Source organism: Nycticebus coucang, chromosome 22, assembly GCF_027406575.1.
Source record: "Nycticebus coucang isolate mNycCou1 chromosome 22, mNycCou1.pri, whole genome shotgun sequence".
NCBI lineage: Eukaryota > Metazoa > Chordata > Mammalia > Primates > Lorisidae > Nycticebus > Nycticebus coucang.
In genome coordinates, this window is record NC_069801.1 from 14,413,914 (window position 1) to 14,439,045 (window position 25,132).

Consider the following 25,132-nt stretch of genomic DNA (forward strand, 5'->3'; position numbering starts at 1 on the left):
CTAAGCTCTTTTAAACCGCTGGTACAGAAAAAGCAGCCTTTGAGGAAACCAGAAGAGAAGAGTGAGAGGAGGGGACTCCTGGTGTCCCCGGAGTCAAATGAATACAGGAGCCGAGGAGGATCGGGGAGAGGGACAATTGTGCCCAATGCTGTACAGAGGTCAAAAAAGCGTCTGTTTGATTTGTCGGGTGACCTTTGCCAGAGCAGTTCTGTGTTAGTAGTGTAGGCGGGGATTTCACTGCAAGAAACGAGAGAATGAGTAGAAAAAGTGAAGGTGAGGAAGTGAATGAATGAATACATCAAGTGCTGCGCCCTCTTACCCGGGGGATTTCCAGGGCCAATGTCGAGCGCTGGTACAGAGGAAAGGCCTTCTCGACAGGGCTCTGGATGGCACCCAGGAAATTAAATTGTCAGCTTCACAACCCTTAGGCGTAGCTCCAAGGTGAGGGTCACCTCGGGCCTCCGGGCAACCCGTCACCTAGACGACCAACTGAAAAAAACCGGAAGAGACCGAAGCAGTCAGATCATCTCGCGATATCTGGAGCACCGGCGCCAACTTTCTGGGCCTAGGACCTGGGTCCAGCTCTCGCGAGACTTTCCAGGAGTCGGAACGCCGGGGCGGGTGGAAAGGAAAGCTGGAGTGGCTGGTGGGGAACATGTCGGAGTCCGAGCTCGGCAGGAAGTGGGACCGGTGCTTGGCGGATGCGGTCGTGAAGATAGGTAAGGGGTTTCTCGTCCTGGCAGGCCCGGCCCGGGACCGAGCACCCCCTGCAGGCTCCGCTGACCGGCGTGCGGGGCGGAAGGGAAGCCCCAGGCGAGGTCAGGCCTCCGGGCCTGGTACAGCCGTCAGACCCGGGCGAGATGCCCGTGTGCCCCGAGGGAAGGTTACGCGGGCGGGGGCGTGGGGCTCAGGCCCCCGGAGCCTGGGCCGCCGTCCGGGTGCGACTGGTGGGGTTGCAGCACCGGGGATGTGGTCGTCGGCTTGGCAGGTGACAGGTGGCTGTGGAATCGCAGAACTCTTCGAGTGGACACCAGTATCAGGGCACAGCCTCGTGCCAGAGCCCCGGAATTCTCCTCCCTGGTGCCACATTTCCCAGCACCCGGCGTGGAGCCTGATCAGGAGGCCACGTTATTCCCCAGCTGAAACAAAAGTGTCTTCTGAAGAAGGTCATCGGGAGCATTTTATAGACACTGCCAGTCTGTGATGTGAATTACTGTCATTCCCGACTTTGTCACCTGATCTATCTGAAGCAGAGTAGCCTGGGGCCTGAAATTGGAGACTTAGTGGTGATCTGGACTGGATTGAGAACCGCTCTGAAAAGTGAGAAGTTAGTCTCTTTTCAGTGCTATAGTAACTCCGCCTAGTCTTTTAACATGTGCTTGGTGACGACACAAACGATGAAGTCACTGTAGTGGGGGAGGGGAGAGAGGAAACTCCTGGAGCGTCTGTCTGCTTTGTGCTAGGTGGGCAACTTAGGGCATTGTTTCATTAAAAATCTTTTTACAGGCTATGAAATGGATGGTGGAAGAAGGGATTTGCTCATCGGTCACACTGCCAGTAAATGGCAAAGTTGGGGATTTAACCTAGGTTTTCTGGTTTTCAATCCCATACTCTTTCTTAGATACTAATTTTTATTATCCAAAGTTGATATTTTTGCATGGAAATCTTAGGGTTTTTTAAAGCGTTTAGGATTATCTCCTCAACTGAAAATATTGGGAAGGAAAGAAGATTGTAAACTCCGTGAAAGCAGGGATGTTTTCTGGTTTATTCACTGTATCTTCAGCCCCTAGATGAGTCCTTAGTAATTGTTGAGAATGAGTGAATTAATGAAACAGTTTATCACAATTACCATTTTACAACCAAATTCAGCACTTCCCAGCCAGCCTTGTGATTTGGGGCGAGTTATTTAACTTCTTTGTATCCTCATTTGTAAATTGGCAGTAATAATTACTCCTGTCTCACAGAGTTGTTGGGATAATTAAATGAGTTAGTTTATGTAAAGGCTTGAATATAGGTGACTTATTAGGAATGGGTTATTCTGGAAATGACCCCCAAAATACAGTTTGTTTTTTCTTTTCAAAATACAGTTTTTGTTACTGTTAACAGCTTGCATTTAGGAGAGAAGATTTGACACCTAGATGTTAAATGACCAAAGTCGTTACTAAACAGTAACCCGTAATCATCCATTACCTTGCCACATTCAGTTATGCCACATGTATTAAGAACGGGCCTTGGAAGTAGTCAGAGCTGAGTTTGAATTGCCCACCCTTACTCTTCACCCCTATTCTCACTAGTTTTGTAGCTTTGGGTAAGATCCTTTCTCAGCTATGAAATGGGAATAAAGAGATTTATGTAAAAGGATTAAGAAAACTAAAGGATAGAAAAATACATAAGATACTGTGGCATACTTATTATGTATTCAATTAATGGTGGTAGTGATAATTGTTGATATTAATATTGTGCCGCTGATAACCACCTGAGGCATTGAGTAGTGTCACTGTCATTTACCTGTGGGACTTTAATGAAGGTGGGGCATACACATGTGGAATAATTGAATGAGGCAAGGTAACAGATGATTACAGGTAAGAGTTACAATGACTGGGTCTCTTTTTGCTGTAAAGCTATTCTAAATCAAGTGAGTGGAGGGATGGGCCAAAGTCATGCACTAAGAGTTTGCAAGAGATATGGGCCTTCATCTGACCTTTATTGAATGGCCTTGGCTTGAATAGTTAGGAAGAGTGGAAGAACTTGAGCAGAGGCCAAGTTGAACTTTGATAGAGGAGAAGATTGAAGCACAGAGAGGTTAAATAGCCAGAAGTGGAGAGTTGGGGTTAGAACCTAGGCATCCTAATTTTAACGCCCCTACTCCCTGAAGAAAAGAGGGGTGGTTTGGGTAGAATTAGAATTGTGAAATGTCTTAGAGAGATTCTACTTTATTTTGAAGATGATTAAGTTGCCTTTGAGTTTTTCACATGCATTCTGTATGTTCAACACTTTTGTCTTAAAAAACGATTGCTGCTAGGGCTTGCTGCTAGGACTTGCTACTATGCTGATGGAGAAGTGTGGGATGGCTTCAAGCAACAAATATTTATTGAGCAGTAGGCCACTCAGTGGGCAAATAGAAAAGCATAAGGCATTTCACTGCCCTCAACAGGGAATGGATGTGACATAAATGGAATTTTGGTGTGATGGTTCTGGCAGCATTTTATACAGAACAGATTTGGAGTAGAGGCAGCTAGCGATACTGTGATTTTTGTTGTTGTTGTTTTTGTTATTGTTGTTGTTGCAGCCGCCATTGTTGTTTGGTGGGCCCAGCCTGGATTTGAATCCGCCAGCTCAGGTGTATGTGGCTGGCGCCTTAGCTGCTTGAGCCACAGGCGCCAAGCCAGCGATACTGTGATTTTGTGGTGATAAATTTCTGAACTGTTAAATTGGAAAGGAATGGGTATATTTGAGAAAATTTAAAATTTCTCATATTTTTAATATGGAGACAGTAATAATTAGCTCCTATACCAGCATCATGCCAGGTATGTAAGTAGGAACTCGATAACTGCTTTATCTTCTCTCTAACTAGTTAATGTTGCCTTATTTTCATGTCTTTTTTCTTTCCTTCTTTTTTTTCTTTTTTTTTGAGGCAGTCTCACCCTTCTGCCCAGGCTAACGTGTTGTAGCATCAGCCTAGCTCACAGCAACCTCAGACTCCCAGGTTCAAGCAATCTTTCTGCTTCAGCCTCCAGAATAGCAGGAACTATAGGTGCTTGCCATGAATTTTGGCCAATTTTTCTATTTTTAGTAGCCATGGGGTCTTATTCTAGCTCAGGCTGGTCTCAAACTCCTGAGCTCAGGAGATCCTCCCGCCTCACCCTCCCAGAGTGCTGGGGTTATAGGTGAGCTGCTGTGCCCGGCCATCTTTATTTCTTATAAATATGATTCCAGGGTTAGAACTTGGCGAAGCCTTACGCTCATGTCATTAATCAGAATTTGAAAATAAAACAGAAGGGTGCATGTGAAACTCCGTAACATTAAATGACATCTAAGACTTAGTAACTATGTTAGATGGCAGAAGAGAGTGAGATTGTAGTGAGAAAAAAAGGTCATGATTTTGGTCACTTTTATGTAGCTGAGTTTGAGAATGAGAATGAAGTTGAGACAGATTTCAATTTTGAGGGAGAAGATGAATTGAAATTTTGATGGAGTTGTCCCTTTAGTGATGGGCTTAGTGAAAGGGAATAGGAGACAGGCATGCTAGGCTTTATTTTGAGTGATTTTTGAGACCATGAGATGAACACTCTACTACGGTAAGTGAGTTGCTTCCTGCTCTTAGAGGTAGTGAGGTTCTGGAACTTTTTAAATCTCTTAAGACTGCTTGCTTTTCTGATACATCAAAATGAAGATGGAGAGAATGGCAGTCTGCCATGAGATAAGAGGTTTGGTGGAAGATGTTGGCAGGAAGAAAGGGCCCATGCAGGCTTTCAGCTCCTTGATCGTTTCATATTTTCTGACTTGGTAGAAACTGAAGGGGAGCCCTGGTGAATGAACAGCAACTTCTGTGAGCTCTTCTGTGTTTGACTGTCTTATGCCCATTGTGCTTTCTTTCTTTTCCCACCAGTTCACTGCAAATTGACCATTTTAATTACTCATGTTTAGCATAGAAATTGTTTAGCTAAGTAGCTCTTTTAAGCGTGTATGTTAGGCAGTGGTTCTTTATGAATATGCTACCCCCATTGCTGTCTTAAGAGAAGCAGTTCTGTTTGCCCTGTTACCTGTTCTGGTTTTATAATATCTATTTATTTTGTGTCAAATAGTGTGGTGGAATAGGTGATTTCTTTCTCTTTTTTCTTTCTTTTCTTTTTTGATAGGGTCTTGCTCTGTCACCTAGTCTGGAGTACAGACATATCATAGCTCACTGGAGCCTGGAACTCTTGGCCTCAAATGATCCTCCCTCTTGGGCCTCCCAAAGGGCTGGTGTTCCAGGAAGGATGCATCATGCCCAGTCTCAGTGATCACTTAATTTATCGCTTGACCTGATAAATTAAGCCCATGGATCCAAAAACAACAACAAAATCAAAACCTATGTGCCTGTTCTTAGAAACTACTAAGTAATAGACACAATGGCCCCTTGTTACACATCCGTTTCTCTCCTTTCCTCTCTTCTTTCAGCCCTTGTCCCTTTTTTTCCCTTCTTCCCTTCACATTTTTACCCTTTTCTTTGGCCTCTATTCTTATTCCTGCTGCTGCTACCCATATGCATACCCTGGTTCATCTATAAAGGCTGACATTCAGTTATCTTCTTTTCCCTGTTAGCTTTAAGAAGTTCCTGGGTGTCCTATTTTTCTCTTATTACTCATTTTTCTTAAATTTCTGAAATTTGCCATTTGTTTCTTTTCTTTTTTTTTTTTTAGAGACAGAGTCTCACTTTGTCACCCTTGGTAGAGTGCCGTGGCCTCACAGCTCACAGCAACCTCCAGCTCTTGGGCTTAGGCGATTCTCCTGCCTCTGCCTCTCGAGGAGCTGGGACTACAGGCACCTGCCACGACGCCCGGCTATTTTTTTGTTGCAGTTTGGCCGGGGCCGGGTTTGAACCCACCACCTTCGGTATATGGGGCCGGCGCTGAGCCACAGGCGCCGCCCTGCCATTTGTTTCTTTATGTGATTGCTCCTCCTTACTGGCATATGAACTTCATAGAGCTGGAGACACTTTTGTGTACTGTTGATGTTGTTTCCTCTGCGCACTGGTACAGAGGAGACCTACGATAATTACTGTTAAATGGATGGCATGTATTGCTGAGAATTTTGTCGACTTTTCTACCCATATTTGCTGCTCAAGAATATGTTTACTAACTGAATAAATTAGCATTTATATGAAAAATCCAAGTAGATTTCATGTGAATTTCTGCCATTTCACATTTGATCTTGTGTCCTTGTATTCTTGAGGCTTTATATCAAACTTTTTATTTCATCTGTGTATGTAAATTACTCTCAGTAGATCTTTTTTTTGAGACAGAGTCTCAGTTTGTCGCTCTCGGTAGAGTGCCATGGCATCACAGCTCACAGCAACCTCAAATTCTTGGGCTGAAGTGATTCTTTTGTCTCAGCGTCCCAAGTAGCTGGGACTTTAGGTGCCTGCCACAACGGCCGCCTATTTTTAAAGATGGGGTCTCGCTTTTGCTCAGGCTGGTCTTGAACCTGTGAGCTCAGGCAATCTACCTGCCTTAGCCTCCCAGAGTGTTGGGGTTACAGGCATGAGCTACCGCGCCCAGCCTGTCAGTAGGTCTCAGTAATAAAGTAGCATTAGAAATGTTTGAGAGTAGTCAACCAAGAAACGTAAACCAGAGAGCACTTCTGTATTTAAACAAATAGAGGGTGGTGGTGTTTTAAGTGGTAGTGCCAGAGCTTTATTGCAGGAAATTAAAAAGAAGTAAAGAATATTACATTTTATGAATGGCATGTTCCGTTAGTTTAATGTGAATGCGTCATTAATAGTTTTTGCTAATTTTATGGATTTATTTTTAAGTTTTATCAGATTTATCGAATGCTGTGGGTTTTTTCCTCCAGTTAAATGGCTGTGCCATTTTTTCCCTTGTGTGTACTGAGTAGTGTGTACCCATGAGCATGAATAAGTCACACATTTCTTAATGAGACTATAAGGCATAGTATCTTACCAACATTAGGAGGCTTAATAGTTCTGGTCTCCCCAGAGCTGATGCCCCCAGTTTAGGAAAGTAAGATTTTAGGAGATGAGAAAATCAGTTAGGAGACTTCCAGGGGCTGCTTCCCTGTCGTTTGAGAATTTCTAAGCTCTCCAAATAAAGGTCATGGAAACACTATTATTGCCCTCAGAGTTCTGTTGCAACTCACTCTTGAGTGCCTAAGGCTTGCAGAGGCCAGGCCTTAGAATGTGGATTTGCAGGAGGACATTTTGAGGAAAATCAGATTCCAGTACTTTCTGGATCTGTGTGGAGGTTTTGGGAATTCCTAATGTGACTTGGAAAGCTTTAAAATTGGCCGTGTTCCATTTCCCTCCATTTTGCTCCCACTGTGAGACCAGAGTAGGAATATCTAGTCTTACTAATCCATGTATTGGCAAGGAATTCTAGTTTATTCTAAAAGAGGGGAAGGAGATGTCATGGTGGGAGTAGGGGTTGCCAAATGCTGTGATACTCTTCTGAAAAAGGCTGTCCTTTGCAAGCTAGGTGTATCAGGCACAACAGTGTTTTTCTTTTCTCTTTCTTTCTTTTTTTTTTTTTTGAGACAGAGTCTCAAGCCATTGTCCTGGGTAGAGTGCCCTGGCATTGTAGCTCATAGCAACCTCAAATTCTTGGACTTAAGAGATTCTCTTGCCTCAGCCTCCGAAGTAGCTGGGACTATAGGCACCCGCCACAACGCCTGGCTATTTTTTGTTGTTGTTGCAGTTGTCATTGTTGTTTTAGCTGGCCTGGGCTGAGTTTGAACCTGCCAGCCCTGGTGTATGTGGCCGGCACCCTACCCACTGAGCTGCGGGTGCCGCCCACTATAGTGTTTTTAATTATCTTACTAGCAGGAAAAAAGGCCAGTCATGGGTGTATTTGGTTCATTGGGCTATCATACTATACACAGGCTTGTTTCCCCAATTTTTTAAATTAGAAATAAATATATCAGTAATATATATATATATATACTTCTCTGTGCCTCAGTTTCCTCATCTATAAAATGGTAGTACTTGCCTCAGAGAGTTGTTGCAAGTAAGGATAATATATGATAACTCTGTAGAGTAATAAGGACATTGCCTGTACTTGATCAATGTTAACTGCAGTCAATGTAAATGAAGGTAGAGCTCATAAGTTACAATAATTAACACATTTACCCAGATCTAGGCTATGGTGGATCATGTAGAAGCCTGACAGTCAGTATTCAAGTTTATATATGACATAGAAATCATTAATGTTTACTTCACAAAGTAATTTAATACCAGGAATTTGTGGTGTAAGCCTTGGCGGGAGGTGGTGCACAGATGAACAGGCACCAGCTTTACCCTTGAGGGGCTTAATTTCTTTGAGAAATGCAGATAGGAGGAAGTGACATTCGAGCCTTATCTTGGAGAATATGTAAACATTTAATATATGGGCCAGGTGGAGGACTACATTTCAGGCCTTGGAAGCTGACAGGCCGTGTGCTAGAGGAGAGGGAGACTTAGACTTCTGGGAATGACGAGAATGGCTATCATTTATTGAGTACTTCCTATATGCCAGGCACTGTGCTAATAAGCATGTTATCTTTTACATGCCTTATCTCATTTGATCCTTATAGCCTTGGGGGGTTATTTCCCCCTTGTTAACACTGAAGAAATGGAAGCTCACTGTGGCAGAGTCAATTCTCTAGAATCATAGGCCCTAACTGCAAAGGTGGAAGTTGAGCCCATGCTTGTAGCTATCACTTGTTTATGAAGGAGGTTTCATCCTTTAGGCCCTAGAGGGCCTAGTGGTTCTCAACCTTCCTAATGTTGCAAACCTTTAATACAGTTCCTGTGGGTCGCAACCTACAGGTTGAGAACTGCTGCTCTAGGGGATCATGTGGGGAAGGGCAACAAGTTAGGCTAGATTTCCTATATAAAGTATACAGTTTTTAAGCCATGCATGGTGTCTCATGCCTGTAGTCCTAGTTACTCAGGAGGCTGAGGCAAGAGGATCCCTTGAGCCCAGGTATTCAAAGTTGCTGTGAGCTATGATGATGCCCCTGAGCGCTAGCCCAGTTGACAGAAAAGCTTATCTCAAAAAAAAAAAAAAAAAAGAAAAGAAAGAAGGAAAGACAAGAAAAGGCCAGGCACAGTGATGTGTGCTTGTCATCCCAGCTACTTGGGAGACTGAGATGGGAGGATTGCTTGAGCCCAGGAGTTTGAGACTAGGCTGAGCAACAGAGAGAGCTCAAAAATTAGAAGTGTACAATTTTAGTATATTCACAGAATTATGTAACCATCATAATCATCTAATTTTAGAATATTTTAGTTTCCCCTAAAAGAAACCCAGAACACTGTTGTTCCCATTCCCAAACTCCTACCTTCCCCCCTTTCCCTTCCCACACCCCTCACCCCAAGCAACCACTAATCTACTTTCTGTCTCTGGAATTTCCTATTTTGGACATTTCACCTAAATGGGATTATGCAATGTGTAGTCTTTTGTGTCTGGATTCTTTCACTTAGCTAATGTTTTCAGGGTTCATCCACATTGTAGCATGTGTTGGCACTTTACTTTTTTTGTTACCAAATAACATTGTGAGGTATAATTATAGCACATTTTGTTTATCTACTTATCAATTGGTGGACATTCAGGTCATTACAGTTTTGACTATTAAGATGATACCGCTGTGATTGAGAGTACAGCTTTTGTGGACATGTTTTCTTCTGGTTATATAGTGGACTTGCTGGTTTGTGTGGCAGCTCTATGCTTAGCATTTGAAGAAACTCACTGAATTTGTTAAGCTGAAGAGTGACGTGTTTGTTAAAGCACGTGAGAATGAATCGGAGAGGGCTAGTATGAAGGCAAGGAGGGAACGAGTTAGTGTATCATTGCAAATTTATACCAAAGGTAAGGTCGATGATCAGGTGAGGTAAAGCTGGAACTAAGATGGGAGCAGACGAGTGGAAAGGTGATGGATGGGATGGTGCTAGTGCAGAGGTGGCATTAACAGAGCTCGGATGTGGGCTCAGGAGGGGCTGGTGCCGCGTGATGTCAAGCCTTCATGACTGAGAATGGAGTTGCTTTTGACAAATTGGAGAGGAAGGGGTGGCCCAGGTAACATTTTGCAGTTTATTAATTTCTGGTAAGTCTTGAGATAGGTCACTGGTTATATGCAGCTCTGTCAATAGAGATGAAAATTAGTGGCTTGCTATGCATTCATCTTCATAAAAAGAAAGGATTTGGCTGTGTTCCTTCTTTGCTAAGAAAGTAGGACAGTAATGGCTTAGCAGCTGACCTGCCTTAGAATTAGCCAGCAGATTTTATGTATTCATTTGATAATCAATGGAGTTTAAATTATTTAAATCCATTTTAATGTTTAAAAAACACTTTACTAGGGTGGCGCCATATACCGAGGGTGGCGGGTTCAAACCCGGCCCCGGCCAAACTACAACAAAAAATAGCCAGGTGTTGTGGTGGGCGCCTGTGGTCCCAGCTACTCGGGAGGCTGAGGTAAGAGAGTTGCCTAGGCCCAAGAGCTGGAGGTTGCTGTGAGCTGTGGCAGCACGGCACTCTACCGAGGGCGACTAAGTGAGACTCTGTCTCTAAAAAAAAAAAAAAAACACACTTTACTAAAAGAAGCCAATTGAATAAAGTTATGGAAAAAGAAAACAAATCATTGTTTTTCTTTAAGTATCAGTTCATCTGATAAATGTGGGTTACCACAAAGCATTGGTGACTCACCAAAAATTGCCTTTTGGTAGCCTATGTTTGCAAACTGATACCTCTCCGTTTCATGGAATGATATCAATGAAATTAAACTAAAATACATCAAAAGTTTTGAGTTGTTTATTGGTTTGGGTTTCAAATTAGTATGTGTTAAATGTTGAATTAGTGGCCCTATTTTGTTTTACATAGTTCTAAACAATCTGAGCAAAAATACTTTTTCCATTTGCAGCAGCAATGTGAATAATGGAACGTTGTGATCTTGCTAGAGGAGAATTTTCTGTTAGTATTACAGAATAATGTCATTAGGCACTGTATGGAATTTGAAAACATTTAAATTTTTGTTCTGGCTGTGGTTTTATGCTTTCCTAAAATGTGGCCTGAAACAGTTATTAGTAAATATGCTGAATTGCTTTCTTTGGCAAGTGTATTTCAATATTGAATCCAAGTAAAAATACAAATATTTACTTATAAAAGTTGTTTGGTGTGGTAATATTTTTACTATGGCCATTGACCCACTAGTGAAATGTTAGGGCATTGCTAGATTGGATCCTGTTCATTTAAAGGTCAAGAGAGAAAAAGGAGGAGAAAACTAACATTAACGGAACGCCTGTTAATATGCTATCCTATTTGGTACACTAATATCTTATCTCTTTTTTACTTTCCCACCCATTCAGTGAGGAAGTTTATATTATCTGTTTCTTCTAGCAAGAAAAATAATGCTTAAAAAGTTAATAGAAATCAGGAAGCAGATTTTGTATGAGGATGTAAATAATTCAAAATAGCCAAAGCAATTTTTTTTTTTTTTTTTTTTTGAGACGGAGTTTCACTTTGTCACCCTGGGTATAGTGCCATGGCATCATAGCTCATAGCAACCTCAAACTCTTGGGCTTGCCTCAGTCTCCCAAATAGCTAGGCACCTGCCAATGCACCCGCTTAGAAAAATCTTTTCAACAAATTATGTTAGTTGCCGGGCACAGTGGCTCATACATATAATCTTAGTACTCTGGGAGGCCGATGCGAGTGGATTGCCTAAATTCAGGAGTTCGAGACCATCCTGAGCAAGAGTGAGGCCGAGGTGGGTAGATTGCTTGAGTTCAGAAGTTCGAGACCAGCCCAAGCAAGAGCAAGACCCTGTCTCTACTAAAAATAGAAAAACTAACCAGGTATGGTGGCATACCCCTGGAGTCCCAGCTACTTGGGAAGCAGAGGCAAGAGTATAGTTTGAGCTCAGGAGTTTGAGGTTGCTTTGAGCTGTGATGATGCCATGGCACTCTCCTGAGGGCAGCAAAGTGAGACTCTGTCTCAAAAAAAATTAATTAAAATAAAATGCTCTTTAGGTAGGATGAAAGGAAAATGAGAAAGAATAAGCAAGTACAAATTAGAAGAAATGTTGGAAGAGTGTTTGCTAAGTGAGGCTGTAGATAGGTGAGAAAGAAGGTGGTCTTAGAAGACGGGGGTTGGTCTTAATGGATGACGGGAGACGAGTGGGGTGCTGGGCCAGGAGAGGCTCAGGTGGGCAGCCACGGTGTTCAGCCTGGGTGGGATATTAAAACTGCTGATAGTTAACAGTGCACTTGGGAGGAGTCAAATCCAGTACTTTTACTTCAACTTTCTTTATCCAACCTAACCCGTTAGGCTGCTTGCTTAGGATAACTTATAACTATTGTCATGGTCTGACATAATTGTTGATAGATTTGTAGGCTTACTGTACTTTGACAGATGTTTACAAGTTAGAACAAATGTTTCTGATTGTTTGTCAGAACCTGCACATATAAACCATTCAAAATTCCTGTTTGATAGATTTTTAAATGATTAACTGAAGCAAACAGCTTAACCAACATAATTCACTTTTTTATTAGGAAGGTAGTTCGGAGAAAGCTGCTAGTTTCTTGGCATCATTTCAGACAACTAAATTAAAATCCATTATTTATAGGATTTTTTTTTTTTTTTGTAGAGACAGAGTCTCACTGTACCACCCTCAGGTAGAGTGCCGTGGCGTCACCCTGTTCACAGCAACCTCTAACTCTTGGGTTTACGCGATTCTCTTGCCTCAGCCTCCCGAGTAGCTGGGACAACAGGCACCCGCCACAACGCCCGGCTATTTTTTTGGTTGCAGTTTGGCCGAGGCTGGGTTTGAACCCACCACCCTCGGCATATGGGGCCAGTGCCCCACTCACTAAGCCACAGGCGCCTATTTATAGGATTTTTTAATACCATTTTAGCATAGTACTGTATGTGACAAACCATGAGCTTATGCGCTCATAAATATCTCATTCTGATTGGAAGCAGAAGTATATCACTGCTCCTATCATGTGTTTTTTCCTGACACAAGAGTAAATGCTACTGATCTTACGTATTCTCAGAAAAGATTGACTGTGCCCATTGAAAAATCATAACTTAGTTTTCTCCATATTCCAGTGGCATCTTGAGAATTATTTTACCTCGTAGCTTTTATTTTAGAATACTTCTTTTCACTCAGTTAATGAAAACTAAATTCTTGCTTTCATAATATATGCCAGTCCAGTGATTTGGAGAAGTTTATTATGGGGCTTGATAGAGTAGTCAAACCTTTGTTCCACAGAACAACTGTGGAACACCACTGACCACCTCTCACCTATCTACTGCACTATAAAGTCAGCTGGGTGCTGTTTCCTAACCTTATGCTCCTCACCACCTTAGTAGAGCCAGATTTGAATCGCAGAGAAGTTGCTTGTTCACAGGAGGCTCTGAAACGCAGGCAAGTCATTCTAGCACCTTCACAAATGCTGACTGGGGATAGTCAACATTTGCACCAACAGTATATCTTAAATGCAGAAATGTTGGTATACTTTAAAAATATTTGATCCCTTTTTATGTCTTTGTTTATCTTTGTTCATGAGGCTTTCAATTATACCCTTACCAGTGGATTGCTTGTCAATGAATTGTCATTACAGTTGGTCACGTCCCCTCCTCAGAAGTTCTTACTTTGACCCACACTTCCTACACTGCCTGCCTTTGGTACCTTCTCTTTCACTTCTGCCTCGCATGAAGTACATGAAGGGTAGAGGGTATGTGCGGTGACATTTTCAGTCAGATGAACAGAGAAGAGAGTGCCGAAAGTCTGCATCTTACCGTCTCCCACCTGGGCTGCTGCAGTGACTTCCTTCTAACTGGTTTTCTTCATCTTTGGGGGGTTGGGAGGTATTTATTTTATTTTTTTGGAGACAGTCTTACTATGTCGCCCTCGGTGGAGTGCCATGGCGTCACAACTCATAGCAACCTCAAACTCTTGGGCCCAGGCAGTTCCCTTGCCTCAGTCTCCCAAGCAGCTGGGACCACAGGTGCCTGCCACAACGCCCAGCTATTCTTTGTTGCAGTTGTCATTGTTCAGCAGGCCGGGGCTGGGTTTGAACCTGCTAGCCTCTGTGTATGTGGCCCACGCCCTACCAACCGAGCTATAGGTGCCACCTATTTATTTATTGAGACAGAGTTTCAGTCTGTTGCCTCAGGCTAGAGTGCAGTGGTGTAATCATAGCTCACAGCAATCTTAACTCCTGGGTTCAAGCAGTCTTTTTGCGTTGGCCTCCCAGATTGCTAGGATTACAGACATGTACCCGTGCACCTAGACACCAGGCTACTTCAGATCTGTCCTCACTGTGTAAAGTACACATCTGTTATATTGCTTCCTATTTAATTTTCTTTATTGCTTCCCTGTTGCTTTCAGGATGAAAGCCTTGACCCTTAGCTCCAATGGCATAAAAGGTTGTTTTGCTTTATCTCCTACCTCACACTTGATAATTTGGCAACCAGGAGCTCCTTGCAGCCCATTTCTCTGGCCGTCTTGTCACCCTCTTCTTCACTAGCCCTCAGGATGACTTGGGTCTCCTCTTCCTTGCTTCTGCTGCGTGCTGTTTCTGTCATTGCACGTTGTACTTTGTGTTGACTCCAGTGCTGGACAGTGAACTTAGTGTGGCCATGTTTGGTTTGTTTGTTTATCCTCAAACTCTTGGTCTTAAGTGATCCCTTGCTTCAGCCTCCCAAGTAGCTGTGACCACAGGCACCAGCCACAATGCCCAGCTGTTTTTAGAGATGGGGTCTCTCTCTTGCTCAGGCTGGTCTCCAACTTGTGAGCTCAATCTGTCCACTGGCCTCGACCTCCCACAGTGCTAGGATCACATGCGTGAGCCACCGGGTCTGGCCGTAGTGCGGGAATGTCGTATTCTCCAGGGCTTTGCACAGTACCTGGCACTCAGTCTGTGTGATTAAGGAAATGTCCACACATAGTAGTGACCAGAATGGATATGGGAAAGTGTTGCATTTCCTTTGGTGAGTCTCAAATTGTTATCATAGCTTCATATATCTGAGAGGAAGCCCCCACATGGCAAGGAAGGCTCAGGTGACCTGAGGTGAATTATTTAAACTTTCTGTGCCTCAGTTTCTTCATCTATACAATAGGGAATCATAAAAGGAGTTTACTGTGAAGATTAGATGAGAAAATTTAATCTTGGACAATTGTGCTTCGTGAACAGTCTTCCCTTTATTTACTGTTACATGGTTTTCCAGAAAACAATGTAGATGTTTTTATAAATTGGGTTATGTTTTAGATTGATTAAGGGAATTTGGTACTGAGAGGTTATGTGATGTCTGTTATAAATAGCATCAGTATTTTATAGTTATCTGGGTAGAAGTTCTCAGCCTTCTCCCACTGCACACCCCCAACCCAGATACACATAGGCACACTTAATCAGTTGTTAAGTCTTATAAATTCTGCCAGCAAAATGTCTCTTCCATTCCAGGCACTCCTGTGCATCTTAGTCAGATGAATGTTCTGAAAGCATGGCTTTAATTACATTATTCCTTTCTAAATACTCTTCAGAGAAGCCCACTGTCTACTAAATGAAGTGCTGTGAGACTCCTTGGCTCAGCTTCTGGTGCCTTCTGCAGAATGGCCCAAGATTTCTTTCTAGCCTTATCTCCTGTTATCTTCCTGGACGGCCCTCGCGTTCCAGCCAGACAGGGCCAACTCCTCTTTTCTCTGCACAGTCCTACTTTGCTGCAGGTGGACGAAATGCCTTCCTGTCCCCCTAAACTTTGGCTGTTAAAAGTTTACACTTCTTTCCTCTAAGACAACTCAAATGGTACCTTCTTAAAGACCTTAAAAAATCTTTGCAGCCAAATGTGTTCCTGCCTCTTTCTCTGGGTCTGGAGAACACTGTCCTCTCTCTTCGCACTGAGGTTCTGCTTTTGGTCAGTTTTCTGTGTTCTTGACTTCCTATCCCTTTTTGATCATAGGGTCCCCAGAGAAGAGACTGTCTTATTTGTCTCTGTCCCTTGTTGAACCCAATACTCTTGACCTTCAGTGCTGAGTAAACATTTGGACTTTATTTGCTTTTTGTGGGTGAAGAGGATAAATCACAGTTACTGTGTGCAGCTCACCATACTTCTACGCACTCTTTGTCCTTTCATCCTCTCTGATCCTGTCAGGGAGCCATTGGAGCTAAGGGTCAGTTTGCTGGAGGACTGAGACACATAACTAGTAAACAATCTCACAGTACTCACAATCACGTTTAACCCCTGAGGCTGCATAACCTCATGACTGAACTATAACCACAGTGCAACCCTTCCTATTTTTCAAATAATAAGTACTCTATAGTTAACTGATGTTTTCCCAAGGTAAAGAAAATTTCCCCCAGTGCCTTCTACATGATAAATGTTGATCAAATCAATGTAAGGGAAAGAAATTATTGGTGCTGTTTCTCCATTGAATTTTTTATTTGAATTATAAGAATGTGCAACAGTACAATAGCTATACTGTTGTATTAATCTCTGATTCTTACATTTGCTTTTACAAAAATGAGAACCTGGTTACTGGTAGAGATGAGCTAGAGAAAGTAGAGCTATAGGAGAAAAGGAACTCTCTAGAAAATACCCTTTCGAACAGGGGACAGGCCTAAGCCCATTTGGATTCACTTTATCTCAGCCAATGCACAGAGGGAAAGTATTTCCTGGCTTGATGTGTTGACTATTTCTCATTGATTCTAAGTAATTTCAGGTTTTTGTTACCACTCCACGTAAGTCAAACATCTGTGGTTTCTTTTTTTTTTTATTAGTGTTGAATTTTATTACATGTTATTTCTTTTTTTTTTTTTTTGGTTTTTTGGCCAGGGCTGGGTTTGAACCCGCCATCTCTGGCATATGGGACCGGCGCCCTACTCCTTGAGCCACAGGCGCCGCCCCATCTGTGGTTTCTGTTGTTTCCTTGAGGGGCTGAAGAGTAACATAGTTGTAAATTATCCATGGATAGTGTTGAGAAAAATACTTTGTTGTTTTATGCTACAATAGTAGTCACCCTGCTGCTATGCTACAGCTCTGTGAGGTTTACCCCTTTGTGCAGGGAAGAGCCAAGACTTTGGAGTTAGTCAGCCTGGGTTTGAATTCCACTTTTTTAGTTGTGTGTACTTGAGTAAGTTACTTACCTCCCTAAATTGTTTCTTCTTCTGTAAGATGGGATCATAAAAAATGGAAGGTAGTATAGTGCTTGGCACTATAAACGTTGGTACCTCCAAAGGATCACCCATAGATATATTGTGAGCCTTTGATTGTTTATCTAAACTTTTTTTTTTTTTTGTAGAGACAGAGTCTCACTGTACCGCCCTCGGTAGAGTGCCGTGGCGTCACACGGCTCACAGCAACCTCTAACTCGGGCTTACGCGATTCTCCTGCCTCAGCCTCCCGAGTAGCTGGGACTACAGGCGCCCGCCACAACGCCCGGCTATTTTTTTGTTGCAGTTTGGCCGGGGCTGGGTTTGAACCCGCCACCCTCGGTATATGGGGCCAGCGCCCTACTCACTGAGCCACAGGCACCGCCCAATATATTATTTCATATATTTTTTCCCAGTCTGCTTTTAATAATTAATCTTCAGAGCTGCTCAATTTCCTACGTACTATACACACATGCAAATGAATTACATTTCAGCAAAACGTATACAATCATGTTTCTTATTTTATGCATTCTTGGAAGTTGTATGGTTGTCAGAATTCTGAAAGTTGAACCATGTGCTATACGCACTCATTTAAAAGGACCCTTTTTTGAGTTTGGCTTTTTTTGATGCAGAACACACCAGTAATGACTTCCACATTTACTTTACATATCTCTACTCCTTTCTGCTGACTGGTTTGCTTGTTCTTATCAGAATCCTGGTAATTGATGTCTACCCGAGAAATTCCTACAGATGTTCCAGCCTCTGTCTAGTCTGGATAGCCAGAGGAAGGTTAAGGTCTTGTAAAATAGCCACCTCCCTTGTCTGTTTTCTATATACCCCCGCAGAAATATTAGCTTTGGGGAAGCTGGTTAACTCAGACTAAATTTACCATCTCTGAGTCTTTAGTCTGGCGTAGTTTCTTGGTTAATTCAAATGACTTCACATTTCCATATGGACACCTGGGACAATCTCTCTTTGCCTCAAAGGATCAAGTAACACAATTTGAGGCTGATTTAAAACTATTTCTTTTTCTCTTTAATTGGGCCCTGAGCTAACCAGCTTCCCCAAAGCACATCTTTCATGTGTCTTGGAAATGTAATTCTCACTAAACTCAGTCCTAAGAGTACTTTTCTATAAAAGCACATTCTTATTGGTTCTGTCATAACACATGCGTTTGATGGTTGTAATAATTTTGATAAAAACATGATTGAACAGGAAAGCATGCCCATTATAAATAGGTCAATTCAACATTAATCTATGCTCAGAGCATAAATATAGTTTTATTAAACACAAGACACCTCTAGGAAAGTCTTACATTTTAAAGCAAAATGGTCTAGTTCAGCAATAAATCTGAAGGAATCCTCTATTTAAAAAAATAAGATTGAAACCTATTGTATTCATATAAATACAGTAGAACCTCTGTGAGCTGACCACTCAAGGGACTGTAACAAATTGGTCAACATACAGAGGTGGTCACCATAAGAAACTAGGCCTTTGGCTCTGCACCCGTAGTTCAGTGAGTAGGTCGCTGGCCACATACACTGAAGCTGATGGATTCAAACCCAGCCTGGGCCTGCTAAACAATGACAGCTGCAACCACAAAAATAGCCGGGATTTGTAACGGGCACCTATAGTCCCAGCTACGCGGGAGGCTGAGGCAAGAGAACCACTTGAGCCCAAGAGTTTGAAGTTGCTGTGAGCTGTGACGCCATAGCACTCTACCAAGGGTGACATAGTGAGACTCTGTCTCAAAAAAAAAAAAAAAGAAAGAAAGAAACTAGGCCTTCTTTACTGTCATGTACATGTGATGCATGTCTGATCTCCGAAAATTACATCAATTGAAGATGGTGGTCACTGTAGGGAGGTGATGAGCTATGGAAGTTCTACTGTAATTGCTAAAGCCAATGAAGTAAGAGTCAGCTATGCAAAGAGTAGGAAAAAACAGGTTCTGATTCTCACCCACAGGGTGATCCTACACAAGCCAGTGGGTTGTATTGTAGTGAAGAATTAACAATTGCATTACACTTGTTACATATTTGCATTTTATCAGGGAGGCGGCAGAACTTATTGCCACTTATTGAACTGTATGTCAGACACTACTAGAGACTTTCTGTTTTCCTAATACAGCAAACTACAGATGGACAGGTTGAGTAATTGACCTTGGGTCAGAGTGTCAGCTAGACCAGGCCTGTCTTGCTGTAACAATCAGTGCTCTTGCCACTCTGCTCAGCAGTAAAGTGCATCCCTCATTTTTTTGCAAGTCGTACCCTTTCAGACATGTATGAATGAAGAGTTGTTTGGCACAGGCTTCTAGGATTTTAAAAGACTTTATTAAAGACTGGTTAACTCTTGTAGTTTCTCGTCTTTGTAAACTACCAATTGAGTATGGCACTTAAGTTTTTGCATCTTGATATAAGTTTGTACATCTTGATATGAGTTACGCAACGTTAAGGGGAGTTGCTTTGCAATTTTAGCTAATTTTTAAATATAGATTAAAATTTATCACTATTAACTGTACTTTAGGCTTATGAATATAGGAGCTTTCTTTACATTCTTCAATGAAAAACACATTAAAGACAGGCTGGAGTGAGATCTTAATTCTCATATACTGTATATGTGTAATAAATTATTGATGAATAAAAAGAGCCTATAGCCTTTTTCCTATGATCTTTTATAGAAACAATCCAAAGTGAATTTTATGTATTTTTTTCTGTTCCTCTCCATTGAGTTGTTGTTCTTTCTTTGAAAGTGCACTAGCAGTTGCAATTTTTGCAAAGTTGATTCTGCAGGACCACGTATCATGCCAACTTGTTCCGTTTAGGGTCTCACATCCAAAATACATACCTGCCCCAAGACTGCAATAAGTTACATAGCCTACTTGTTAATTCCTGTGATTATGTTTGTTTCTAATTATTTATGTTGAAGTAAAGCTTTATGACCTGTGGCGTGGTGAGAGCAAAGATTTTTCAAAGTGAAAAGTAATGTTGTATCTAGCAACTAGAAATTGTAACTGTAAAGGACATCAACATGTATTTCCCCTGCTCCTCCTTACTAAAAAATGTGGTTTAAGGTGTATGCTAGTGTACCTCTGTTGGTGGTTATCCTTTTGTTATAAAATCCACTTAGGCATAAGATAAGGCAATATTGTATACATAGTTAGTGGGAACAGAGTTCTCTGGGTTTTTTTTATTGTTATTGAAATAGTATCAGATGAACTGTTAAGGAATTGCTCTTTCCTGAAATGTATGTTTGTCTACTAGCCAGTTTTATGGTGTCCTTTTGGGTACTAAGCATGCATTAAATTGCACGGTTAGATTGATTTGGAGTAATTTCTGTTTGAAAGAGTATGTGCCAATTCATTTTCCTCTCCAAAAGAAGAAATGGTTTCAGACCATGGGCTCTGTGCCTAATGTAAATTCCATAAGGCTTTTCTGTTGTGTTTTTTTCTGTCCCCTCCCCCCATAACTGGACTTTGCCACAAGGAAGATGTATACCTATAATCAGGCTTTTCTTTACTTTAGAGCTATTTGTCATTTCAGAGAGCATGGGCTTTTGAGAACGGGCTTAAGCTGGGGGAAGCAAAGTTATATAAACTGTATTCTTAGTTAAATATTTGCTTCCAGGGAAGGTGAAAAATGCTTTGTACTTTTTCTTTGCCTTTTTTCCTCCAAAAGAGCTTGTCATGCAACAACAACAAAAAGTGGCCAAAGGCAGAGAAAACTCTTCTCTTTTCCATGTTGGTTTGTTTTTATTGTAAGACAAACCTTTCATGTTTTATTGTTATGCAGTTTAAACCTGGCCTAGAGGTGCCAATCTTTAGTGGAAACAGCTGCAGAGTCCGTGTCCCCGATCAGGTGGGACTTTCTTTGAAGCAACATGTTGCCTTTTTAAAAGAGAATCCAGCAAGTGAGAACTTGAATCTGTAAAACTCATCAGCAGTTCCACCATTGTTCATCTTAAATAACTGAGATAGTTAACTTTAAGTAAAACATTACAGCTAAAAATAATTTTCTGAATTATTTTTTTCTGAAGAAACCAGTCTTTGTTACTTTGTGTCTTAAAAATATTGAAACAAAGAAAAAAATCACCCTTGAGACCACTGAACAAATTCCTTGATAACTCTTTCCGCTGGTCTGAACTGTGATTTTGATCTCTTATTTATACCTTCAGAAAAAAGTTTGTAATAGGAACAAAACTGATGGTTGGGCATGTATCTGAATTCTAGAGATTGAAGATTTTTTGCTTATGTTGATTGATGTTAAGGCATTTCTCATCTTTTTGATGGGGCGATACTGGTAGCAGTGGACTTAGCATCATTCCTGGTCTACTACTAGGAAAAGTTGAGCATCAGAGAGCTTTCTTTCCTTGGGGAAAAATAGAAGAGACAGGCATGGAGTCAGAGGGCAAGAAAAATGCTGAAATATTTTCCTTTTGGGCTTTTGATTTCTTTGCCAAAAAATTGCCTCCAGATGGAGAAGAGCAAAAGCTCTGATTGTAAGCCATTATGTTTTTACTGGCCTACCTCCCCATCCGCTGCCTGGTTTGGAATCTGTAAGCCAGCCCAAGTCCTTTACCTCATTTTCTCGTACCAATTTACTGTCTTACTCATCTTCCAGCTGCAAGGCGTAGGGCAAGTTGCCTTGAAATTGAAAGCTGTGCCATTTTATAAAGCAAGCAACAACAGATACCTGCCAAAGAGTATCAATACCATTGGCTTCCATTTCCGTGAAGTTCTTGAATCACGCCTACAATGTAGATTTCTTGTGCCTGTGACCTGTGTGGTAGGATTCGTCTGGGAATGAATCCTAACAAGCCCTTTTGGCGTTGTGTAGTCTTCTACTACCCTCGTTGCCTAGTGTTCAGGGCTGTTGCTTGGGGAGCACAGTTCATTTTTGGACTGTATCTTCACAGGCAGTAGAAATCTTGACACTTCAGTTTCCCTCAGAAGGTAGTGATTTAGGGGCTGAAACTTTAGGGGAATCCAGCGTCTGGACATAGTGGGTATAGTGGCATTGGAGTCTGGCAGACTTGATCCTGGGTATCTGCTCTGTAACTAAACAGAGTGTCCTAGGGCCAGGTATTTTCTGCATCTGGAAAATGTGGTGTTTGGTTTAAGAGAATGTTTGGGGGAAAAAAGAGAATATTGGGGGTACTCATGGATAATACTCAAATGTTTCTTTTCCTTTTCATCATGTCAACCCCTTGAACCTTGATTACAGTTTGCAAACTGATGACTTTTCTTCCATTTTATTGAATTGTTTGGAAATTAGGGTGATATAAATGATTTTCAGATATTACATTTTAAAGCTGGGCACCAAAACAGTAGCTAACAAAGGGGTCTATTGATAGAGCAAAGTGATGATTTTTAATTAAAAATTGTATTTGTGCGTGCTCGCTTCGGCAGCACATATACTAAAAAAAATTGTATTTATGTAGGATAGAATCATACATATATAAATATATGAAACACATCATGGCCACACATATATGGTAGAAGAGAATGATCAGAAGTCATTCTTTGTGAAGAGCATAAACACTTTCTTCAGGCTAAGTGACATCAGCTGGACCATGCATAGGTGCAAAAATAATTACTGGGATCAGAAAAGAAGTAAATTAGCTTGCTCTTGATGAAGCTTTTTGCTTTCAGTGCAGAAAGGTCAGGGTGATTGACTGTGGAGACTTTGAATTTTTACACTGCACTAAGATGAAATCATGGTTAGAGAAGAAACTCTTGGAATTTCTTTCTTTCTTTTTTTTTTTTTTTTTGAGACAGAGCCTCAAGCTGTCGCCCTGAGTAGAGTGTCGTGGCATCACAGCTCACAGCAACCTGCAACTCCTGGGCTTAAGCAATTCTCTTGCCTCAGCCTCCCAAGTAGCTGGGACTACAGGCACCCGCCACAATGCCTGGCTATTTTTTGGTTGTAGTTGTCATTGATGTTTGGCAGGCCCGGGCTGGATTCGAACCTGCCAGCTCTGGTGTATGTGGCTGGTGCCTTAGTCGCTTGAGCTACAGGCGCCAAGCCAAACTCTTGGAATTTCAGTAGCACAAATTTGAGAACTATTAAGGCAAGTAAGAATTAGGACTTTTATGTGGTGTTTACTTACAAAGAGGGTGGTCAGGGGCTCTGTTGGACCATGGAGCAACACTCAGTAAAGAGCATCAGAATACTTAGGTCTTTGAAAATCATTGTCCATCAAGTCTGAAAAATACAAAAAAAAAAAAAAAAAATCTCAAAGGAGTAGGGTGCTGGCCCCATATGCCGGAGGTGGTGGGTTCAAACCCAGCCCCGGCCAAAAACAAACAAACAAAAAAATCAGATTTTAGCTCTCTTCCTCGGCATGAATTGCTAATTTTTTTTGATAGTGGAGAAGAAAGTTTTATCTCAAAGTATGAGACATGTATCACTACAGTATATGCGGTGATTTTTTTTTTTTAGGTGTACTTAACACAAATATTTTTATTCTATTTATTTTTTTAGAGACAAGAGTCTCACTTTATTGCCCTCAGTAGAGTGCCATGGCGTCACAGCTCACAGCAACCTCCAACTCCTGGGTTTAGGCAATTCTCTTGCCTCAGCCTCCCGAGTAGCTGGGACTACAGTTCCAAAATTGCTTTGAAGGATAGACTAGGTGCTGGCTTTGGTGCGTAGCTTCTCAAGGGGAGTACTTCAGAGGTGACCATAGTAATGAGGTATGTAGCACTTTTTCTAGGATGAGTTTGCAAACTTAATTGTCTGACCTCATACTTTGAGAAAAATGTATAGCACTCAAATCTATGATTACACCAATATTATTACTTGTGGCTAAGTTTATTAAATACATGCATTGATTTTTTTTGAGACAGAGTCTCAAGCTGTTGCCCTGGGTAGAGTGCTATGGCGTCACAGCTCATAGCAACCTCAAACATTTGAGGTCAAGTGATTCTCTTGCCTCAGCCTCCCAAGTAGCTGGGACTACAGGCACTGGCCATAATGCCCAGCTATTTTTTTTTGTTGAAGTTGTTGTTTTCGCTGGTCTGGGCTGGGTTCGAACCCACCAGCCTCAGTGTATGTGGCCAGCACCCTACCCACTGAGCTACGGGTGCCACCACATGCATTGATTTTTTTAAAGAAGTAAATAATAGTGTAGGTGATATATAGATTTAGGTGGTACCAGAATGAAGTTTTGAGTTTGTGTGTATGGTGTTTTTTGTTTTTTTTTTTCTTTGAGACAGAGTCTCACTTTGTCACCTTGGGTAGAGTGCCCTGGCATTATAGCTCATAGCAACCTTCAACTCCTGGGCTCAAGTAATCCTCTTGTCTCAGCCTCCTAAGTAGCCAGGGCTATAGGTGCCCCCAAGTGCCTGGCCAGTTTTTAGAGACAGGGTCTGGCTCTTGCTCACACTGGTCTCGAGCTCCTGACCTCCAGCAATCTACTTTGTCTAGGCCTCCGAAAGATTACAGGTGTGAACTACCATGCCCAGCTTTTTTTTAATTTTTTTAATAGAACTTTTCTTTTTTAAGCTTAGATTTCCTGTGAAGTTTAATTTAAAATTAAGTATTTACATATTTTTTCTACCAGACCACTAACAAAGGCTTGTGTTTGTCTTTTATGTCAAAAGATTGTGGTTAAAAATGCTTGATGAGTAAAAAGAGGATTGATCTCCACATTGGGGCTCATGAGGGGTGTCTCTTTCCTCTCTGGACACTGGCTTGTGTACTGGCGCAGCCCTTAGGGATTATTTTGGGTCACTCATTTTCATCTTCCTGAAAAAGTAGCTGTCACTTAAAGTGCTGACATGACAAGGGGAGCTTTGAGTTGCATTATTTATCTGCTGTTCTGGCTGTAGTACCCTGTGTGAGATGGGTAGGAGAGCCCAGGATTCAGAGAAGGTCTACTCTAGAACAGTCTCTCGGCTTGTTTCCCTGCCTACAACCTTTCTGGACAGAATGGGGATAAAGCTTTTATTTTATTTTATTACCACTGCAGGCAGAGGACTAAAGGCATCAATAAAGCCTCTGACAATAAGAAGGAAGGTTAAAAATGAGAAAATTAACTGTAGATCTAATTATGAAAAAAGTAATCTGCTTTATGATGTTATTTTTAGGAAATGTTAATGTTATCTAACGTGTTTTTCTCCCTCTTTGTAGGTACTGGTTTGGGATTAGGAATCGTTTTCTCACTTACCTTCTTTAAAAGTAAGTGTGACTTTATTGCTTTTTCAACACAATGTCCTAGTGTATACATACACATAGCAAGGACACTTCCAGAAGACACATGTAGGTGGCTGCCAGCCTGTCCATTTGTGGGGTT

General features: G+C 41.7%; 1 protein-coding gene across 1 annotated transcript in view; it reads left to right on the top strand.

The window, feature by feature from the left end:
- The first annotated feature begins 571 nt into the window (after positions 1-571).
- The window catches only part of MICOS10 (mitochondrial contact site and cristae organizing system subunit 10), a 30,433-nt gene continuing 5,872 nt past the window's right edge, over positions 572-25,132 (top strand). Inside the window, exons 1-2 of the mRNA XM_053575708.1 lie at positions 572-719; positions 24,970-25,017. Of these exons, the coding sequence (XP_053431683.1) occupies positions 656-719; positions 24,970-25,017 (112 nt within the window). The 5' untranslated portion in view covers positions 572-655. The remainder of the gene's footprint in view (positions 720-24,969; positions 25,018-25,132) is intronic.